Here is a 22,156-nt window from a genome sequence, read left to right as displayed (position 1 = left end):
GTGTGTATGCATGCATGCATGTATGTATGTATGTATGTAGAGAGAGAGGGAGAGTCATTTTTCAGAAAGTATTTTTTTATAAAGATATCTCATTGTTCTTATAATTTGTAGCAACTTTAAATAAATTGAAAAACAATCTCTAAAGTCTAAAATTCCCTTATTTAGCTTACCATGATATGGAATTGTTTTCTAAAAAAGAAATTTAGTAGAAAAATAATATCTAAAAAATAAGTCTTTTTTTTTTTTTTTTACTAAAGATAATTTTATTTAACCAATTTTTTCTGATACTACTAAGAACTAAAAAATATGAAAAAGTATCTTCATACAATGTATTTCATAGAAACAAACAGAGAGAATCAGGATTTAAATCATACCATCATTTATTTCAAGCACTTAGAATTTTTTATTTCATTTTATTTTTGTGTAACCACATGAATTATAGTGTTTTCTTGATAAAATCATATGAATTATTGTCATGTCTGTTGCACATAGTTTTAATCAATGGTTCGATATTATCCAACTTTCTCGATTAAGAGTATCTAGATTTAAATCCTACCCTCATTTATTTCAAGCACTTTTTTATTTGTGTAACTGCATGAATTATAGTGTATTTTTTTTTTCTTTTTTAAGGAGATCATGGTGTCTTATTTGAATATGAATTATTGTTGCAGGTGTTGTGCGTGGTTCAAATATCATTATTTCTAAAGATGTTATCATCAAATAGGCTATAGTTGAAATTTATTTATTAAACCACTTACTTGTAATTATATAATTTTTTCGCAATAAAAAGTAAATTTTTTTATTTGCCTAGAGACTAGCCAATCTTAAACAAACAAAATGTCTCCATGATAATATGAATATCAATAATTTTATAGATAGATATTAAAAGTACAAGTTATACCTCAAACATGATTTTTTGGTGGACTTGGTAAGTGATATGTGGAATGAGTGATTCTTGGTATCTTATAATAAGTCTACACTAATTTTTTCAATATCTTTTTAGATTTTATAACTAATCAATGGTTAGCTGATATTATATATATATGTGTGTGTGTGTGTATGCATGCATGCATGTATGTATGTATGTATGTAGAGAGAGAGGGAGAGTCATTTTTCAGAAAGTATTTTTTTATAAAGATATCTCATTGTTCTTATAATTTGTAGCAACTTTAAATAAATTGAAAAACAATCTCTAAAGTCTAAAATTCCCTTATTTAGCTTACCATGATATGGAATTGTTTTCTAAAAAAGAAATTTAGTAGAAAAATAATATCTAAAAAATAAGTCTTTTTTTTTTTTTTTTGTTCACTAAAGATAATTTTATTTAACCAATTTTTTCTGATACTACTAAGAACTAAAAAATATGAAAAAGTATCTTCATACAATGTATTTCATAGAAACAAACAGAGAGAATCAGGATTTAAATCATACCATCATTTATTTCAAGCACTTAGAATTTTTTATTTCATTTTATTTTTGTGTAACCACATGAATTATAGTGTTTTCTTGATAAAATCATATGAATTATTGTCATGTCTGTTGCACATAGTTTTAATCAATGGTTCGATATTATCCAACTTTCTCGATTAAGAGTATCTAGATTTAAATCCTACCCTCATTTATTTCAAGCACTTTTTTATTTGTGTAACTGCATGAATTATAGTGTATTTTTTTTTCTTTTTTAAGGAGATCATGGTGTCTTATTTGAATATGAATTATTGTTGCAGGTGTTGTGCGTGGTTCAAATATCATTATTTCTAAAGATGTTATCATCAAATAGGCTATAGTTGAAATTTATTTATTAAACCACTTACTTGTAATTATATAATTTTTTCGCAATAAAAAGTAAATTTTTTTATTTGCCTAGAGACTAGCCAATCTTAAACAAACAAAATGTCTCCATGATAATATGAATATCAATAATTTTATAGATAGATATTAAAAGTACAAGTTATACCTCAAACGAAACAATATGGGAATCGAATTTGATTTGTAGCAACCTACTTGCAATAAAAGGTGTATTTTGCCAAAACTTATCTATTATTGCTATTGAAGTAAACCAAATGATCTGGATATAATGAGCCAGATTAGCAAACACAATATGTGGCTTTGTAAATTATATTCTCATTTAAAAGTTGTGTATTTTGATTTTTGAGTCAACTTGTAATGACTGTATTAAAAGTTATGAGTGACCTACATAAAATTTACTAGTCTCATCACATGCGCTCCGCACGTTACAATAAAATTCTTTTTTTTTATTTTGAGTTTAATGTAATTTTTCATTTATCTATTGTTAGAGAGGTTACACATGATGAAGTTTTTAAAAAACTAAAATTTAGGATTTAAAATAGAGTAAACCGTTGGGTTTATTGTGTGCTAGTTTTTAAGGAAAAAAAATTTATAAAACGTACTTGAAATATATTTAAATAGAGAGTGTGCTAATTTTTAAGAAAAAAATTTATCTAGTAGTTTTTTTTTTTTTTTGAATTGCAATTTTAACCCTATTTTTTCATTTTTTTTTTAAGAATAAAGATTATTTAATTAAAAAAAGAAAAAAAAAAGAAAAAAAAAAAAAAGAAAGAAAAAGTAGGATGATCAAGAGGATACATTTAAATCCATTAATCACAAATTCAGTAATGTGTCAATCTTCTCTATTATGGGGACAGTGCCAAATATATATTTTTTTGCACAAGACAGTGCCAAATATTGTCAACAAGGAAAACATGATCATTAATATCAACTATTTCATTATCACCATGTTAAAGATGCATTTAGTTTGTGGAAATTATGACATTAAAATTTTTTTTTTTTTGAGGAATTTGCATTTTTCAAGGGTGTTTGATCATTGATGGACGGACTTTAATGTTAGCAACAAACCGTAGACTTTCTCGTTCTTGTACAATTGTACATTTGTCAAAGTCAGAGTTGTTGGGCGATGACTTATTTTGTTGGTCTCCGTTGGATACGATTTTCTTGCCCCATTGACACGAATTCGTATGCACCAAAGGCACCGTGAGTGACAACTATTGTATATTCATTATATTGTGACTTGTGAGTAGTACGGGGAATGTTAACGAATGCGCTTAGAGCACTTGTTAATAATACATTTAAAGAAAGTTTTTATGGAAGATGAAAAAAAAAAAATAATTAATATTGATAGATCCTTAGAAATCAGTAGGCTAAAAATCTCCGGCATTGATGATCTTAAAGCTAGGTCCTAAAAGAAAACAAGCACAAGATCAGAGGAGACCGGTGGAGGTCGGTCAAGAATCCTCCAATGATAAAGTCAATGGATTTGTAATTCACTGTAATAGGAAAATGTTATTGAAAGTTATAAAAAATGTCTGAGTGCCTTACCATTACTTTTGGGAATGCTTATATATCGTTCACGAAGCAATTACTTGTTTAATAACCGTTCCTATTGTTGAAGAATTCGAAGATAACTTCCATAACCGTCATGGAAGTTACTTCGTAGGAACCTGTGCTCCATAACGGTTGGCAAAGGGTTTGGTTCGTAACGATACAACCCGTCCCTGATGGATCCTTTGGTGAAGACTTGAGTTTTCAAAAAGCCCAATACGCTTAAGGCCCAATAACCTCGTCCGTCCATTACTAAGGACGAACGACGTTCATATTAGGGACCCCGTCCGTCCATTACTAAGAAAGGACAATGTTCATATGATGGATGAGCATATGAGGGATGGGGTTACTAGGCATATTTTCCTCGTCCTATCCTCCATCCTTTTGTCATGGACGGCCCGTTTAGATGACATAAGACAACATTTTTCTTACACTATCATTTGCCCCCTTGTCCATATGGGTTGTCCTAGGGGAGGAGTAACCAGACATCATTTTCCCTAAACGTTAGTGCTTGGTGTCAGAGTTGATGTGCCACGTGTCATCATTTTATTGATGGCTAGTCTTGTCGATTCATTTTTTCGAGACGAACACCACTTGTCATCATCTTATTGGTTGTGTCGCTTCATGTGCCTAGGTCAGCTATCTATAAATAGTGGAATACCTCCACTACTCTTCACACTTCTGAGATTTTCCTTCTTTGACATTCATCATCTAGAGCTTCGTCTAGGAGTTTCCTCGCGTCCATAGTCTCTGTTCATCCTAGAGCCAAGTATTCTCTCTTTTCTCGTCTTTAGGTTTCTCCAATTTTTTTCAAAAATGTCAGAAATAGCTATTTCCTCGTCTAGTAATAATACAGAGAAAGCCATAGACGAGTATTATGATGAAAGTAGTTATAGTTCTAGTTTTAGTTCTAGTGATACTAGTAATAGTAGTGGGGAAAACACCACGGACGAGGAGTATGTCTCAGGCGTCCCTGGGTTTCCTGTGGAAATAGTACAAGAATAGCTTAGGAAAGCCTCAGGGTCCCAGGCAGGCACCTCGTCCTTCATCCCTCCGTCTAGTCCCTTGGACGAGGCGGAGATAACCGTGTACAGTTGTGCTGTAGATATTCCTTCCAAGACGGACGAGCAAAGACTAAACAATCTTAGGGAGTGGTACTAGATCCCGGACGAGTTTAATCCCAGATTGCCTGTCCATGGAGAGTGGTGTTGTAACCCTCATTTTAGGATAGGCGTCTATGAGGCTTATCTTTTGGGGGGTCTCAGGTTTCCTTTAAATGCTTTTACTAGAGAGTTATTAGTTAGGTTAGGCTTAGGAGTATGCCAATTTAATCCAAATACATGGAGATTGATTATCTCTATGCAAATTTTGTGAAGGGAAGTGTTTGGAGGGGACCATCCTCTTACTGTGGAAGAGTTTCTCTATTGTTACAAACCCTCGGAAATTCATCAATCCCCTGGCTTTTACCAATTCACAGCCAGAGGTAAAAGATTGTAGACTGGTTAAGTCCTTGGCCTCATCTGACAGAAAGTGGAAGACGGAGTTTTTCTTCGTCTCCGGCTTTTAGGCTGGGAATCCTATGGACGTTGGTTGGGATACATTTGGTCGTTATGCTGGGGACCTAGGGAACCTTCGTCCTGAGGGTAAGTCCCTTAGCTTTCCCCCTATCCCTTTTTATTTATTATTATATTTTTTTAAGCTTCACTTGTTTCCTTACAGCTGTTGAATGACCTTCATTGAGCAAGTTGCATCGCGACCGTGTCCACAGGGCTCGTCTACACACAGATAGGGATTTTCATTCCTTAGTTAATCTTAGACGACTTGCCAAGTGGGGATTAGGCCCTAACCCGTCCAAAGAAGCACTTGCACATGAAATTACTGTGAGCAAAAGTAAGTTTTAAACTCCAAACATTTCTTGCACCATTTATTATTTTTTAATTTTAATTTAATTTTACTATTATTATTATTATTATTATTATTATTATTATTATTTTTATGGGTTTGTAACGATACAACCCGTCCCTGATGGATCCTTCAGTGAAGACTTGAGTTTTCAAAAAGCCCAATACGCTTAAGGCCTAATAACCTCGTCTGTCCATTACTAAGAATGAACGACGTTCATATTAGGGACCCCGTTTGTCCATTACTAAGGACAGACGATGTTCATATGATGGACGAGCATATGAGGGACGGGGTTATTAGGCATATTTTCCTCGTCCCATTCTTCATCCTTTTGTCATGGACTGCCCATTTGGACGACATAAGACAACATTTTCCTTACACTATCAAATATTTTGACAATTTTTTTCATTTTCCATAAAAGTGGTTTTAAAACTTTCCTAAAATGAATTATTAACAAGTGCCCTAAGGACACTCATTAGCATGACCCTATATATATATATATATATATATCTGTATATATTAAGAGGATTTAGAAAGTTAGTTATTGCTTTTTTACTATCAATAATACTTCTAAATTAATTAACCAACAACTTAAAAATGGGGTTAAGGGATGGACTTCATCTCTTCTATTCTCTTTACTTACACCTTAAACTTCCGCTGAGTCTAACGAGGCTCAGGTACGGAGCCTTCCACTATGGGTCGAGACTACGCAAAAATAGAACACCATAGAAACTTTGTTAACTTTATCATAAACCTTGATTTCCCTACTTTCAATAAGAACCCGGAATAGCGGAAATCAATTCATGTTCCACTTCCAAAGTCAGTCGTCTTTGCCCAAGTGTGAACTGCAGACGACTCTCTAGTGGTTCCATTCCTTTTTACTTAACTTCTGGGTCAACCCAACTCGAATGGGAAGAAGAGGGTCAGCCAAACAGCGGGCAGCTCCACTTTGTACATTTGCTGAGGCAGATCCATTAGGCATTTTAGAAAAGGGAAGGGAGCTTTTCACCAAAGGAGGCAGTAGGGATGAAGGAGACGGGAAGCTATCGCTTCTAGAATGCAAGCTTATCCTTTCCTTTTTTTTAGAGCGTACCACTATTGAAATTATAAAAAAAGATTTATAGATGAAATAATCGGAGTAACAAATGATTACGGTTGCGGAAACTGGAGAAAGTCAGTTACCTTTTGAATCAAGGTAGCGACAAGCCGAGCACTACAACTACAAGGGGGAAGCAAAGCTTCGTAGATAGCTTTGCTTCCTCGTCGCTTCTTTCTGGCAACTAGCTTCGCAAGTGGGTGGCTTGGTAAGCAAGCTACATTCAGCATTGGTAAAATCCTTAAAAAGAATAGGTCGGAATGGTGGGGAAGGAGGCCTTCCCTACTTCAATGGAAAGGGGAGAATCGCTGTTTCACTGCCGCTCCTCTACAACTACCTTTTGCCTAACATGATCACGAACGAAGACAGAGAATTACGTAGATAAAAGGACAAAACGAACCAACCCACTTGTCCTGATCGGAATGATTGAAGAAAGAAAGAGAATGGTGCCCCCTTTCGCCTAGAGGGCATTGTCGGAGAACAATGTCGGGGACAGGGTGAGAACCTTCCGTTGGTTACGCCCTTTAAGTGTTGGTTCTTCCATATTTAGATTAGATATGGAGATAGATCTAGATAGAGATCTATATCTTTCTCTCGATAGATAGAAAGATATATTGAGAAACAGATATTGATCTGCTTTCAAGATCTATGAGCAAGAGAGATCCCTAAATATCCATTTGAAAAAAGAGATGAATAGATAGGGCGAAGCCAGCTGAAGGAAGGGCGCTAACGCGCCTCTGCAATCTTTCTAAAGCAAGAAGCACCTTAATATTCTAATATTAGTAAAGACACCTTAGCCTATCTAAATGTAAGGGCCTTTTCTTGCTCGTTAGTGCCCACTTTCCCCTATTTTCTTAGTTTTTTCATAAAGGAACTCAAGTTTAGCCTTTTGACAACCTTACTAATAGAAAGGGGCTAGCGCACAATGGCTTTCTCTGATATGAGCTTGCTTCTTCAAGCGGAGCTTGCTGTTCGTCAAAGCCGTAGCTTGCTGTCTACTAAACAAGCCTTCACTGCCCACCCGACCCCTATCTTTAATCTTAAGTAAAGTGAAGTCAAATCAATGAAGTGAACAACCCAACCTCTTTGTTTGAAGCTTTGCCAGGAAGCTTCTACTTGTTGAAGCTTTGCTTCCCTTAATTCCAAAAAACAACAATAGACTTGCAACTATAGTATAGGAAAAAGCTTCTCTTTGATAGCAATCGGGGGGGGGGGGGTTTGGAAAGGATCTAATCGTAGATAGAGACTTAAACCTGTGCGGGGGTAGGGGCGGATGTAGCCAAGTGGATCAAGGCAGTGGATTGTGAATCCACCATGCGCGGGTTCAATCCCCGTTGTTCGTCTATCAATAAATGGACCATTTGTTACGGAGACACAAGACAAACCTAGAAATCATTTTTTGCAAGTTATCTCGAGGCTTTCAATGCATCCAAGCAATTGGTACCCGATTGAAACATAGAAAGCATAGATTCGCGTCGCCTACTTGCGGAAAGCACAAATGGAATGGCTGATCATTCATTGTATGAAGTTTTTAAGACCTCACTAATCAGCCTTACACTTTTTAGTTCATAATAAATGAAGTGAACCCCCGGATGAAGAGAAAATCTCCCCTCCCTTTTACTAAACCATGGGAAGCCCCAAGTAGTTTATCGAGCAAATTTTGTTGTCGTGATGATACCTTTCTTAGTGGAAGATCGGAAAAGACTTCTCTTCATCATGAGACTGATTGGGTCTGCTGTAGACACCCGAGAGACTGCCACAAGGCAAGCTAATTAGTTATTACATTTGTTTGTTAAAAATATCCCCAACTTAATGAACCAACAATTTAAAAATGGGGTTAAAATAGTAAACTGAAAAAAAAAAAAAAGTTAGTTATTTCTTTTTTTACTGTAAAAAATACTCCAACCTAAAACTTAAAAATGAAGTTAAAATAGTAAATTGACAAAAATAATAAATTCATACTTCTACGTTGAAATGTCTTTTTACTTCTAATAAACTCTTACTTTTACGTTGATTTAAATTCCTACTCCTACTCACTAACTTCCTATAAAATAAGATTACTCTTTTGTTAGTGTCATATAAACGAGTCGAAATCTTCTGTCCCACTTTTCCTGCTCCACTCTATACTCCACCAATAAATACTTGCCATGTGTTCACCTAATTAATTAAATACTACTATTAATTAATAACTGTAGTATTAATAAATCAATAATGATAGTATTTAATTAATTAGGTGAACACGTGGCAAGCATTTATTTGTGGAATATAGAGTGGAGCAGAAAAAGTAGGATAGAAGATTTGAACTCCATATAAACAACTTTAAAAAATAAACCCATAAAAAACAAACTTTAAAAAATAATAGTATTCTTCTATACTATTATTTAAGGGGCTTTCCCTGTTTGGATTTTTCATTTTTTTTTTGTTAAAAAATGTCTCTACATCCCTATGTTTAAGTAGAGATAAAATTAAAGGACAATCTGGTAAAAATACAACTTTAACTCTCACTAAAACATTACCTAAAAAATAGGGTCACTCTCCAATTGATTTTCAAATTGCTTTATCCACTTATAAATTAGATTCTCAAAATAAAAATTATATATATATATATATATAAAATAAAAACATAAATTTTTGTTTTGCTGGACCACTAAAATAAAATTAAAAAAAGCCTCATCACACGCGCTGACGCTAGTATTCTATACTATTATTTAAAGGGCTTCTCCCGTTTGGGTTCCTCATTTTTTTTTGTTCAAAAATGCCCCTACACCTCTCTATTTATACAAAGATAAAACTAAAGAACAATTCGGTAAAAATACAACTCTAACTCTCACTAAAATATTGCCTAAAAAGTAGGGTCCTTCTCTTGTTGATTTTCAAATTACTTTATCAATTTATAAATTAAATTCTAAAAATAAAAAATATATATCAAATATAAAGATAGTTTTTTATAGGCTATAAAATAGGACCACTAAGCCCAACGGGCGAAGCACGTGTAATGAGGCTAATATATATATATATATATATATATAACAAATTTGATAATTACGATGAGAGGGAGATTTAAATTTGGAATGTATTGTATATGCTTATAAATATAAAAGTTAAATTTGTTATTTAATTATTTGAAATTAATTGATTTGTTTTCATTTTTTATTTTTTATTTTTAAAACTGTTGTTAAACTATGTGCAACATTTTACAATTTAATAAAAAATTAATTTTTTTTAAAGAAATTAATTATGAGAAATATAATTTGAAGGATAATAACACGACTTAATGAAAGAAAATATTTTCCTTTCAAATTAGTGATACTAAGAATAATACACATTTTACTATATATACCTTAAAGTAGATATGTCACCATAAAAATATCAATATTGATGTTGATGAAGTGGCATAAATCACATTTACTATTATGTCAGTCTATAAGTATTTTGTGATAAAATAAATAATAACTATGGGGGGTAAAAACCCAGAGCTACTCAATGGACCTGGGGCACCATGTTGAGGAGTATTATATTCCCGAGGAGCAATAGTTGGTTGGAACGGCCCATTTGAAGGCAGGAAGCCCAGAAGTAGAGGGAGAGTATTGTCCGAAGAGGCCACTACTGGTCCGAANAAGACTTCTCTTCATCATGAGACTGATTGGGTCTGCTGTAGACACCCGAGAGACTGCCACAAGGCAAGCTAATTAGTTATTACATTTGTTTGTTAAAAATATCCCCAACTTAATGAACCAACAATTTAAAAATGGGGTTAAAATAGTAAACTAAAAAAAAAAAAAAAGTTAGTTATTTCTTTTTTTACTGTAAAAAATACTCCAACCTAAAACTTAAAAATGAAGTTAAAATAGTAAATTGACAAAAATAATAAATTCATACTTCTACGTTGAAATGTCTTTTTACTTCTAATAAACTCTTACTTTTACGTTGATTTAAATTCCTACTCCTACTCACTAACTTCCTATAAAATAAGATTACTCTTTTGTTAGTGTCATATAAACGAGTCGAAATCTTCTGTCCCACTTTTCCTGCTCCACTCTATACTCCACTAATAAATACTTGCCATGTGTTCACCTAATTAATTAAATACTACTATTAATTAATAACTGTAGTATTAATAAATCAATAATGATAGTATTTAATTAATTAGGTGAACACGTGGCAAGCATTTATTTGTGGAATATAGAGTGGAGCAGAAAAAGTAGGATAGAAGATTTGAACTCCATATAAACAACTTTAAAAAATAAACCCATAAAAAACAAACTTTAAAAAATAATAGTATTCTTCTATACTATTATTTAAGGGGCTTTCCCTGTTTGGATTTTTCATTTTTTTTGTTAAAAAATGTCTCTACATCCCTATGTTTAAGTAGAGATAAAATTAAAGGACAATCTGGTAAAAATACAACTTTAACTCTCACTAAAACATTACCTAAAAAATAGGGTCACTCTCCAATTGATTTTCAAATTGCTTTATCCACTTATAAATTAGATTCTCAAAATAAAAATTATATATATATATATATATAAAATAAAAACATAAATTTTTGTTTTGCTGGACCACTAAAATAAAATTAAAAAAAGCCTCATCACACGCGCTGACGCTAGTATTCTATACTATTATTTAAAGGGCTTCTCCCGTTTGGGTTCCTCATTTTTTTTTGTTCAAAAATGCCCCTACACCTCTCTATTTATACAAAGATAAAACTAAAGAACAATTCGGTAAAAATACAACTCTAACTCTCACTAAAATATTGCCTAAAAAGTAGGGTCCTTCTCTTGTTGATTTTCAAATTACTTTATCAATTTATAAATTAAATTCTAAAAATAAAAAATATATATCAAATATAAAGATAGTTTTTTATAGGCTATAAAATAGGACCACTAAGCCCAACGGGCGAAGCACGTGTAATGAGGCTAATATATATATATATATATATATAACAAATTTGATAATTATTATGAGAGGGAGATTTAAATTCGGAATGTATTGTATATGCTTATAAATATAAAAGTTAAATTTGTTATTTAATTATTTGAAATTAATTGATTTGTTTTCATTTTTTATTTTTTATTTTTAAAACTGTTGTTAAACTATGTGCAACATTTTACAATTTAATAAAAAATTAATTTTTTTTAAAGAAATTAATTATGAGAAATATAATTTGAAGGATAATAACACGACTTAATGAAAGAAAATATTTTCCTTTCAAATTAGTGATACTAAGAATAATACACATTTTACTATATATACCTTAAAGTAGATATGTCACCATAAAAATATCAATATTGATGTTGATGAAGTGGCATAAATCACATTTACTATTATGTCAGTCTATAAGTATTTTGTGATAAAATAAATAATAACTATGGGGGGTAAAAACCCAGAGCTACTCAATGGACCTGGGGCACCATGTTGAGGAGTATTATATTCCCGAGGAGCAATAGTTGGTTGGAACGGCCCATTTGAAGGCAGGAAGCCCAGAAGTAGAGGGAGAGTATTGTCCGAAGAGGCCACTACTGGTCCGAAGATGTCTTACTCCTCGGTCACAAATAACCTTGATCAATCAAACGTGTGGAAGGTCCAAATGATCTTCCTAGCAATCCCAATGATAATGATAAGTTCTAGGTAGGTCTGGAGATGATCAGAACTAAAAAATATCTAAAGGAAAAGCTGCTACCACCATATGTAATGCACTGCAACAGCTTTTTTGGCCGCATTTATGTGGAGAAGACTCCTAAACAGTGTAACCTTAGCTACCGCCACTCACAAAGAACTAAAGTAGACACATGACATGACATGTACTTGAGTAGATACGCAGATGAAGAACATGTGGACGATGGAGATGATGGGAAAGGGTGCTATATAAAGAAGAAGGGTCCCTGATAATGGGAGAGGAGAAAAAAGAAAGAAAAACTTTACTGTAGTTCTGAATGTTGTAATTACTGTTCACTTAATAAAACATCTCTTCGGACATTCATTCAGGGAGTTGTTCAAGCATTATTTCATGTTATCATCACTGCAAGTAACCTAGCCAACCATTATTTAATTCATAACCAGTCCAGCTCTTTCGCCCACTCTCTACAAATTTATTGTCCTGGGTTCGTTGGGCTTTTAACCCAAATCTTTTGGGCTTGGGCTACAAACACCGACCCTACAATAACTTTACCATTTTACCATTTCTCATCTTGACTTATAGAGAACCAACTTGATTAAATCTATTTATACAAGAGAAAATAGGATATATTAAAAAAATTTGTTATAAACATGCTTTAAGTACAAACTACAATTTCTTACAAAAGAAAATACACAAAATACAACATGCATGTGTTATCTTGTGAATTAAAAAGGGAAATTTATAATTTACCTCATTGATTTGGCTTTATCATAATTTGGTTAAAAAACTTTCAATTGTTACATTTATTCTCCTAATTTGAAATAGTTAGGGTTATGATATTATTTTATTTCAAGTTTTAAAGATTAAAATTTAACAATTGTAAATATTTATAGAACTATATTGTCATTGCGTCAAATCATTTGGAAATGGAAAACCAATTCATTTGGATAAGACCCTAACAATTTAACTCCCTCCAATAAAAACTCAAACTCATAACTTTTGAGTGGAGATTGTAATGTGTTTTTGTGTTAGAGTGTTAGAGGTTCATCTATTCCTCATTATGCATATTTGTCTCTTATAAAAGAAAAAAAGAAAAAAGAAAAAAAAGAGAATGAATGTAATTGTGTTTGACAAAGGACACGTGTTATCTTTGCGTGCATGCTACACTCCTAAGTCTTAAGGATCCAATTTTTATAATTAGATAATTGGATATTGAAAATAATAACACCAACATCCAAAAAATAGATTATGAAAGTAGAACAAAATAATTTACCTTTTTATTTTTATTTTTTTTTACAAAAATACAATTGTACCCTATAATTTTAACCAAAATTTATTTAAATTTTTTAATTTACTTTTATTTAATCAAGTCCTCTAGGGTCCGTTTGGTTCCCGTAAAATATTTTTCGAAAAATACTTATTTTCCGGAAATGCTATTTTCCTGAAAAGGAAAATATTTTCATGTGTTTGGTTGTATTATGAAAATTATTGTGAAAAATATTTTCATGTGTTTGGTTCTATTAGGAAAATGTTATTTTCCTACCGTTTTTTCACATTTTCCAGCAACAACAACAACAAATTCCGGCGGCAACAACAACAACAACAACAACAAATTCCGGCAACAACAACAACAACAAATTCCGGCAACAACAATAACAACAACAACAACAAAAAATTTCGGCAACAACAACAACAACAAAAAATTTCGGCAACAACAACAACAACAACACTGTCATCGACGAGATCGAGGGCAATGGTTCGAAGTCGAGGTCGAAGGCGATGGTTCGAAGTCGAAGGTCGACGAGATCGAGGGCGATGGTTCGAAGTCGAGGTCGAAGGCGATGGTTCGAAGTTGAAGGTCAAACGCGATGGTTCGTCGGTCGAAGGTCGAAGGCAATGGGTCGTCGGTCTCGGTCTGGGTCGACGGTCTCAGTCTGGGTCTGGGTCGAAGATCGGTGGGTCATGGGTCTTCGTGGGTTGACGGCGAGTGGCGGTGGGTCGTGGGTCTTCGTGGGTCGACGCCGAGTGGTGGTGGGTCGCTGGAGCTGGGCTCTGGGTTCGTGGCTCTCTCTTCTTCTTCGTGGGTCGTGGGTCTTCCTCTCTCTCTGTTTCTTCCTTCCTCTCTCTCTCTCTCTCTCTCTCTAGCTCTCTCTCAGTTAAAAATGAGATTTGAAGTGAAAATAGAAGCTGAATTCATTTTCACCCTTGACCACTGGTCAACGGAAATTAATTTCCAGAAAATCAATTTTCCGTGCGCAACCAAACACCCGTAAATACTGAAAAGCATTTCCGGAAATGCTTTTCACCCGATTCAAACGCAGCCTAAAGTTTCAATTTCATTCAAGTAAAAATTTTATATCAAATTTCATTAATTTTTGTAGTTAATTGTCCTAAATTTTATATTTTTTCTTAAAATTTTTTAAATTAAAAAAATCTAATTAATTACGAAAAAATATTTTCTTGATATATATATTTTTAAAATTTTAACTGAAGTTCATAGAAAGACCTTGAATTGAATAAATTTGAAGACTCAATTGAATGAAACCCTCCCACTATCTTGTGTGTGCGTGTTTATATATATATATATATATATAAGATTTTGTTTATTATGTTACTCCTCCCTTTTCTTTGTTGGGTGTATTAGCTTTTGAATGCGCTAGTGACAGCACACCTAATGTATCTATAAATACTGAAGTTGTATCTTTTAATACCCGTTTCCTTGCGGGTTAGTTTGCAATAGACTCTAGGTTAAAAAAAAAAAGAAAAAAAAAAGAAAAAAAAAAAAAGAAATGAATTTTGGTCAGATTTACACGGTGCATTTTGTATTTTAATCTTTTATTTTATTTTATTTTTAATTCGAAAGAATTTGCTGCTCAAAATGTTTGAACGGTTAAGATTGAAAGGAATCAGCACTTTGAGCGGTCAACATTGGAAGCTTTCTTTACAGAACCCGCCCGGATTCTCAGGTGAACACTCTCTCTCTCTCTCTCTCTCTCTCTCCTCTTTTTTCCTTCTTCCTCTTAAAAAGTCTCCGCTACAGAACCAGTGCTTCTAACTAGGGTTTTTCACACTCCGATCAATGCTGTTCCAGTAGCATCAAACTACAGGTACCTTTTTTTTTTATACCCAAAATGCCCTCCTGTTTTCCCAATATTCACTTCCTTCACCCATTTCTTTTATTCTGTTTGTCTTGTTTTCTGTTTGTTTTGACGGAAAAACTTCTTCTAAGATCATTGGAATATAAATTTCAGTTTTTTCTTTTTATTGATCCAAGTTTAAGCTTCTAGAAGATTTCAATTTGTTTTGATAAATACATTTGTATTTTTATTGTTTAGACTTTGAAAATTGGCATAGCCGGAGAAGACATCATTTCAATACGATGTTTCGATTTTTTGCTGATTATGTTCCACAAGGTTGTTTCAAAATTCACAAGTTTAGTATATATGTCTGTCTTGTATGTGACATATTTCTAGTTGGTTGAAATTGAACCTTGTCTGAAAATGACCAATTGGTAGTTCTAATTCGCATGTGCACTGTCTGATATATATATATATATATATATGATAAATAACGGAATTGTATTAATCAAAAGTCCAGGTACACCGGGGGTGTACATGGAAAACAGTACATCAAACACATAAATTACAAAGATCAAGCATTTCTAAAAAATTAGAACAAGGGAAAAGATTAAAGGAAGAACTCCATTCTAGAAAGGGGTGAAGAAGAAGAGATTTAAATTCTGAAATAGACCGTTCCTTCCCTTCGAAACATCTTGAGTTCCGTTTTCGCCAAATACACCATAGGCACAATGTGGGATAGCCCTCCATAAATCAATGCTTTGATGCCTACAGAAGGAACCTTGTCAACTTGAAAATAAATTGGAGACACCATGCGGCATAACCCATTGAAGACCAAATAGAGCCCACACCATAGACCATAATTCATAAGCAATAGGACAATGAAGAAGAAGATGATTCATCGATTCCCCACTCTTTTTACACATATAGCACCAATCTTCAACTGCGACACCCTTATACCATAAATTCTCAATAGTCAAAATCTTACCTAATGCGCCAGTCCATGAGAAGAGAGCAACCCTTTGAATTTGATGATACAATGTGTACATTACCAGAAATGATCGAAATTCAGAGCAGTTGAAGCTCACGGTGTGGTATTATGTGTTTTGAAGTAATGATTTTTGTTAAATTGGATTTAAATCTCGACTCACTGAAATGAAACCCGTATAGGAGTGTTGTAAAGTTATTTTGCATGAGTTTTGGAGAATGGGCATTTTTTGTTTTGTTTTTAAAGATCAAATATTTGATATTCTGGGTGCATGTTTGTTGTTCATCTATTGACAAGGATTGGTTTTTAGTTGATCTGCCTTTGTCTAGGTAGAGTTGGACGGTTTGCTATCAAGATTTTCTCTGTGTTTCCCAGCTTTGGTCTGGCTGGGACTAGAAGGAAGTTTGAGGGGCCATTGTTTGGGCATAACATAGGATGGATCTGACGTTTCTGAGTGCCGTTCTAGTTGGGGCAGGTTGCCTTGCTCTGGGATACTACATTGGTGCGCGATATCCTGGTCATATCTTTATCTCAGCCAGATTAAATAAAGATAGTGAAGTTGTTGGTAGTGGGAAGAAGAAGGATAAGCAAAAAGAGCCCCTTGAGATTGAAAGTCTGGCTAACATTCTTGAAGACTTCAAAATGGTATGCTCTCTCTCCCTCTCAAACACACAAAAAGAGAATTCCAGGGGAAAAAGAACTGAAATTCTTCTGTGCCCTCCACCCCCTCCCCCACCCCCCCCGTTTGCAGGTTTTGGTTGTGAGGAATGATCTAAAGATGGGTAAAGGCAAAATTGCTGCCCAGTGCAGGTAGCCTCAAATTTTATATAAAATGTATATTTTGTTATGTACATGTATAACTCCAGTATAACTAGTAGACTTTAAAAGTAGTATTCTTTGCTCTTCTTTCAGATATCTTCTTATAGATGCAAATCAACCTTAGTCGAGACACACTATAGGTTATGTTGATTGATTGATTAATTAATTATCTGTTGATGAATTCTTTTCCATGCGATATGTTTCATTTTGAAACCAATTAACAATTCTGTCTTAGCAAAATAAAAGAGGCAGCCAAGTAGAATTCTGAATATAATGGATGCATATAAGACATATTAGTATTTTTGGGTAACGTTTTTTGGTGGCTTAGTGATGCTGTAACATTTGATTAAAATCATAAATAAAAAATTTTCTCTACTCGCACAAAGCCTATAAAGAATTGAGTTACGGGCCAATGAACTCTATTTGACCCTCTTCCCTTTGTAAGAGTAAAGTGGGATAAGGTAACGGGTCAAGACCCGCCGGGTCTGTAATTACCATTGAAAAAATGGCGTTATGGAGACTTAAAAGAGTCATCGGCCAGAATTTTGGGGTGATTCTTCATATTTGGGTTAGAAATTTATAAACATAGAGGGTGGGTTAGCATTTTGGCTCCTTTTCCTTTTTGAAGTCATTGAATGTCCCTTTTAGGTTCATACTCTTGCTTCTGCTACATACATATGCCAGAAGCCTCTTGAGTCTTGAACTATGATTCTTTAAGGATCATAGTATGTTTCATCAAGTAAAGTTAATATGGAGATATAGCGTTTATGAATTTGAATTTGTGCGCCGAAGATCAGTGGCTGATTTAACAAGGATTTAATGATACTAGTTGAGGGCATTACAAAGTTGAGGAATACGAAAAAAATAGGGTAGAGGCGGTCAGGATAGATCTGGCAATAAGAGAGATAACTTCTGAAAAGGAGTTCTTCCAATACCTTGTAGTTGGGCATTGAGACTTTGTTGAGTTGGGTTGGATATCTTTTCTTTTTGATAAGTGGATCTTCTACTCTTCTTAGAAAGGTTGGTTTCATTAGAGAAATTTGTCCTAAATTTTAACATTTATTTTGTATGGTATATGAAATGTTTCTATTTTACAGTCTATATTTTTAGAAGAAGAAGCTTATTACTGCTTATATCTTTTTATACTTTATTTCTTTTTGGCTTCAAGGAAATGATGCTGTTTTCATCTAGATCTTTGACATTAAGCTCTTATATAAATTGTGAAGGCTAGATATCTATTTCCAGATACCATGAATGTAAAAGTAAAGGACATTCTTGGACTTAACTCTTTAAATGACTGTTGTTAAACCTAAGTCTTGAATAGACTATTTTATCTATTTTGTTATTTTTAATTTTAAGTAAACCACTTATGTATTCATGTTATGTGTATGGTATACTTGTAACAATAGTGGATTACTCATTGATTTAGTATATATATAATTGTGAAGTGCTTGAGAGTTGGGTTGACATGGTTTATGTTGTAACTTCTTTACTTTTTCCCCCTACAATGGTTGGCCCACCTACTCAGCAAAACATTGACATTGATGATCCATTGCTGTGGTTAGTTGTTGCATGCTTGCTATATTTTTTCCAGAATTAAAATACATTTTCATCTACTTCATGATCCAAATCTTTGCCTTGTTTGATCAGTCATGCAACTTTGGGTCTTTATAAGAAGCTTCTTCATCGGGCACCAAAAGCTTTAAACAGGTAAGGTCATACATAAATCTACCAGTATATTGCTTAATCTTTCTATTTCTTGTGACTAAGTTTGTTTGTATGCAGGTGGGAGATGTGTGCGCAGCCTAAGGTGGTTGTAAAAATAGAAAGTGAGGAAGATATGCTAGTTTTGCAAGTAAGTGTTTTGTGTGTGTGGTTGTTTTTGGTTTTTTGAGGCTATGTGGTGTAACATAGACCTATTCTTTGTTGCTTACTCTTGTTATTAATATTATAGCATCTAAATTGAGTCTGCTAAATTCATATTTATGATTGATTAGTTACAGAAGTAGCTATAGTTCTCCCTGTACTTTTGGACTGCTTTGTGCTCTATTTGCATGAAGTAGCTTTTTCAATATACATCTTTCTTACTTATCAAAAAAGAAAAGAAAAAAAGAAGTAGCTATAGTTGAAATGAAGATTTTACACTCAGGTTAGTTAAAAGGAACCCTTTCTTACTTCAACTAGTTTTCAAGGTTTGCTACTTCTGATAGCATGTTGTTAGTAGATAGTTGAGGCCGAATTTGATTGATTGACACTCCTATCTAGATTATTTCTGTATTTTTTTCCCCAAAAAGTGAGTGAATAGACCGTAATTAGGACGCCAGTGTAGGTGCATGATGTTTCATTTTTGTAACAGAATATGGCAGCCAATGATGAAGGGATGCAAATAATTTTTTTTTTAATCTTGCATTATCATTTATCATCTCTTTATTTTTCTTCTGAGCTAATACTTTTTACTAAAAGAAATTTTGGATTCCTTCCCCTCCCTTCGGTTTTTGATATCTACCGATATTCTTTTTTCCTTCTTCTGGTTTATAATAAGCTTTTTTTATTTTTTATTTTTATTTTTTTTAGCTTAAAATTTTTGCATGAACTTAAACTGGGAAGTTTGTGAGCTGATTGGATGAAGCCTCATTTATTTATTCCTAGCTTTTTTGGAGCCATCGGCAAAACTTTCACTGTGACATTTGTTTTTTGTTTTAAAAAAATTTATAATTCTTCTCAGTTTTTATACTTCATTGGCTGGTATAATTTCAATTCTCTGATGTTTTTAGTTTTTACTCCCCTTTTCTCCTTTCTCCTTTTTTTTTTTTTCCTTGAGGAAAGAAAAAGTGAAATTATGTTTCTGACTTGTCCTTACCTATAAAAAAAAGTTTCTAGTTTGTCCTCTTTTCATACTATATTCTCCTGTTCAACTGGTTTTTATATTTTATGTAGTGCATGTTTGTTTTATGGGCTTGACTATTTTTTTTTTCTCTAAACCTTATTTACTTTGGCAGGAGCGAGCAAAATCACTAAAATTACCAACCCACATTACAATTGATGCAGGGAGAACACAGATTGCACCAAGTGAGTTGCAAACAATTCTTTCTTGTGGATTGATCTTGGTTTTGGTTGTTCATACAGTTGATTGATTTTTCTACTGATATCTGGGACATATATATAATCAGTGGATGGGAAAATAAAAAACATGTCTAGTCTTTCATGTGCAATGTTAGATTAATGGTTAAGTGATTAACTTCGCTAATTCCTATTAGTGTAAACTTTTGGTACAATCGGTAATTTATCATGCTATTTCTAATTGTCCTAAAGTTCGAACCTTATCTAACATCTACTTTGCATTTAAAAAATTAAGATCCCACACACGATGAGTAATTTTAGAATAGTGGTTAAATGATTAAATTCACTATTTTCTATTAGCTTAAGTTTTTGAGACAATTGATAATTTATCACGTAGTGTGTGTTCTTTTCATCAAATAAAGCCATCCACTAATAATGCACTGAATGCAGAAAGATCTGAATAGAGATGATTGGGTCTGGTAGGTACAGAGAGATGGGGACTGGGGAGAGGCAGGTTTGGCTGGCTACTTGAAGAAGCCTTTTAGATCAGTAATTTGTGCTTTTTGTATAATTGAGCTTGGATTCCAAGTTAAGAAAAGGTGAAAGACACAGTGTTTTGCACTGTAGCAAACAGAGAGGAACAGGCTTCGGTCCCTTGGATACTGTACTACAGGGGTATATGAAGTGAAGTTGAACCTCTGATGAGTCTTATGTAAACAATGCAATCCCAATGTGCTGCAAGCCAGTAAATTATAATTAAGTGCCATCTTTGAGAAATCATACATGGAGGCATGAAGAAATATGACAGCTTGAATGAAGTATTTATCAAAAAGAAAAAAGAAAAAGGAAAAAGAAAGTTTAAATGAAGTAAAATAGCATGTGTTCTCTCTTCAAAATGCTGTTCCAAAGTCTTTGGTTCCCACTGCCTATGGTCCTTTCAGTAATTGTGGTTTGGATTTATATTACTTTTTTTTTGGTTAACACTGTTCTAAACAGTTGAATTGGTTCTATAGATCTTTTCTAGTTCACATTTGTGTCATAAACTTTCATGCTTCGGAGGCTGCTTAAGCAGTTTATATTATGAAATAACTTATTAATTCTTTGATCTTTCAGATTCAAGGACAGTGATGGCTCTTCTCGGTAAGTTCTCTTCCCAATACCTATATATTTTGCATTTTTTTTTTCTCTTTCTTATTAAGGACCCAAGAAATAGTAGTAAGTTTTATCCAGTTGGTATGATGGTGTCCTTGGAGCTTCCCAACTTGACTGCAGATTACTAGATTCTTTTGATGCTAAAAGATAGAATGCTTACATATGTAAACTCTTCCATACCAGCAAAGCATTTGGTTTTTGCTTATGACATCTCTCTCTCTCTCTCTCTCTCTCTCTCCTCCCTATATTTATATGTGTGTGTGTGTAATTTATATTATATTCTAAGTTATCATTCAATTGATTTATTCGAAAAAATACAGGACCTATTGAAGTGGTTGATGATGTAACTGGTGGACTAAAACTATTATAGTTGTTTCTTCATTCAAGTGGATCTTCATCCTATGCCCCACACAATGGTGGAGCAGTTAGAGGATACCAGTCATTGATCAGATGTCTTGGACGGCAAGTGAGTCCAATTACATTTTTTGAAGATCCATGTCATTCAGGGCCTTAACCAGATGTTCACATTTAACCTTTCTTTATTACCAATTGCGATGATGATGAAAAATGACGACCAAATCTTTGTAATAAACTCATTTGGCTATGGAGTTAATATTGATCGCATTACAGCAGTTCAACTTTTATTAGATATGGAAACTAATGCCAAATTGCCAATGAGCTCTATCTCAAATTACACCTCACAAAAATGCTTGGACCGTGAGATTGTGGGTTAAATATACTGGGTGCCTGCATAACTAACCAGTAAAAAAAATGAGTGGAAAAACAATTAGGTGGATTCAAGCCTCAAGAATTCTCAATTGATGCTTAGACATTTGTCCACAGAACAACATTTCCAACAGGTGCCTTAAACCAATTTTAAAATTTTGGAGAGTGAACCTATAAAGTTGGGTTCCAACACTCCCTATTGAATACAAATTAGAACACAAAAAATAGTATAAAGGATTTGTATTTTAACACTCCCTTAGTATACCTCTTCTACTTATGAGATGAGTAACTGTACTGCGCAAACAAAAATTTGAGACTAATATTGAATACCTGAATTATATATTCAGCTTTCCTTTCTC

The 22,156-nt window shown here is 33.4% G+C and overlaps 1 protein-coding gene across 6 annotated transcripts; it reads left to right on the top strand.

Moving 5' to 3' along the window:
- The first annotated feature begins 14,852 nt into the window (after nt 1-14,852).
- LOC112012690 (uncharacterized) lies at nt 14,853-21,715 on the top strand. Of its 6 annotated transcripts, XM_024045077.2 has the most exons (9): nt 14,874-14,941; nt 15,067-15,082; nt 16,351-16,685; nt 16,792-16,850; nt 18,510-18,569; nt 18,645-18,714; nt 19,859-19,928; nt 21,033-21,059; nt 21,392-21,715. In XM_024045077.2, exons 3-9 carry the CDS (start codon nt 16,476-16,478, stop codon nt 21,439-21,441), a joined length of 546 nt encoding a protein of 181 aa, XP_023900845.1. In that variant the 5' UTR covers nt 14,874-14,941; nt 15,067-15,082; nt 16,351-16,475; the 3' UTR covers nt 21,442-21,715. The 6 variants fall into 6 exon arrangements, with proteins under 6 accessions (XP_065631493.1, XP_023900845.1, XP_023900846.1 ...); XM_065775421.1 differs by lacking the exon at nt 15,067-15,082 and having other exon boundaries at nt 14,853-14,941; XM_024045078.2 differs by lacking the exon at nt 14,874-14,941 and having other exon boundaries at nt 14,948-15,082; nt 16,370-16,685.
- Nucleotides 21,716-22,156: the final 441 nt, after the last annotated feature.

Source organism: Quercus suber, unplaced genomic scaffold, assembly GCF_002906115.3.
Source record: "Quercus suber isolate HL8 unplaced genomic scaffold, Cork oak 2.0 scaffold_111, whole genome shotgun sequence".
Classification (NCBI taxonomy): domain Eukaryota; kingdom Viridiplantae; phylum Streptophyta; class Magnoliopsida; order Fagales; family Fagaceae; genus Quercus; species Quercus suber.
Note: the sequence above shows the minus strand (reverse complement) of the source record. Positions and strands in the feature narration are given on the sequence as shown.

Coding starts and splice junctions, on each gene's coding strand:
- LOC112012690 (XM_065775421.1), top strand. CDS start 16,476: ATGGATCTGACGTTTCTGAGTGCCGTTCTAGTTGGGGCAGGTTGCCTT. Junction 16,686..16,791: donor TTCTTGAAGACTTCAAAATG/GTATGCTCTCTC, acceptor CCCCGTTTGCAG/GTTTTGGTTGTGAGGAATGA. Junction 18,570..18,644: donor GCACCAAAAGCTTTAAACAG/GTAAGGTCATAC, acceptor GTTTGTATGCAG/GTGGGAGATGTGTGCGCAGC.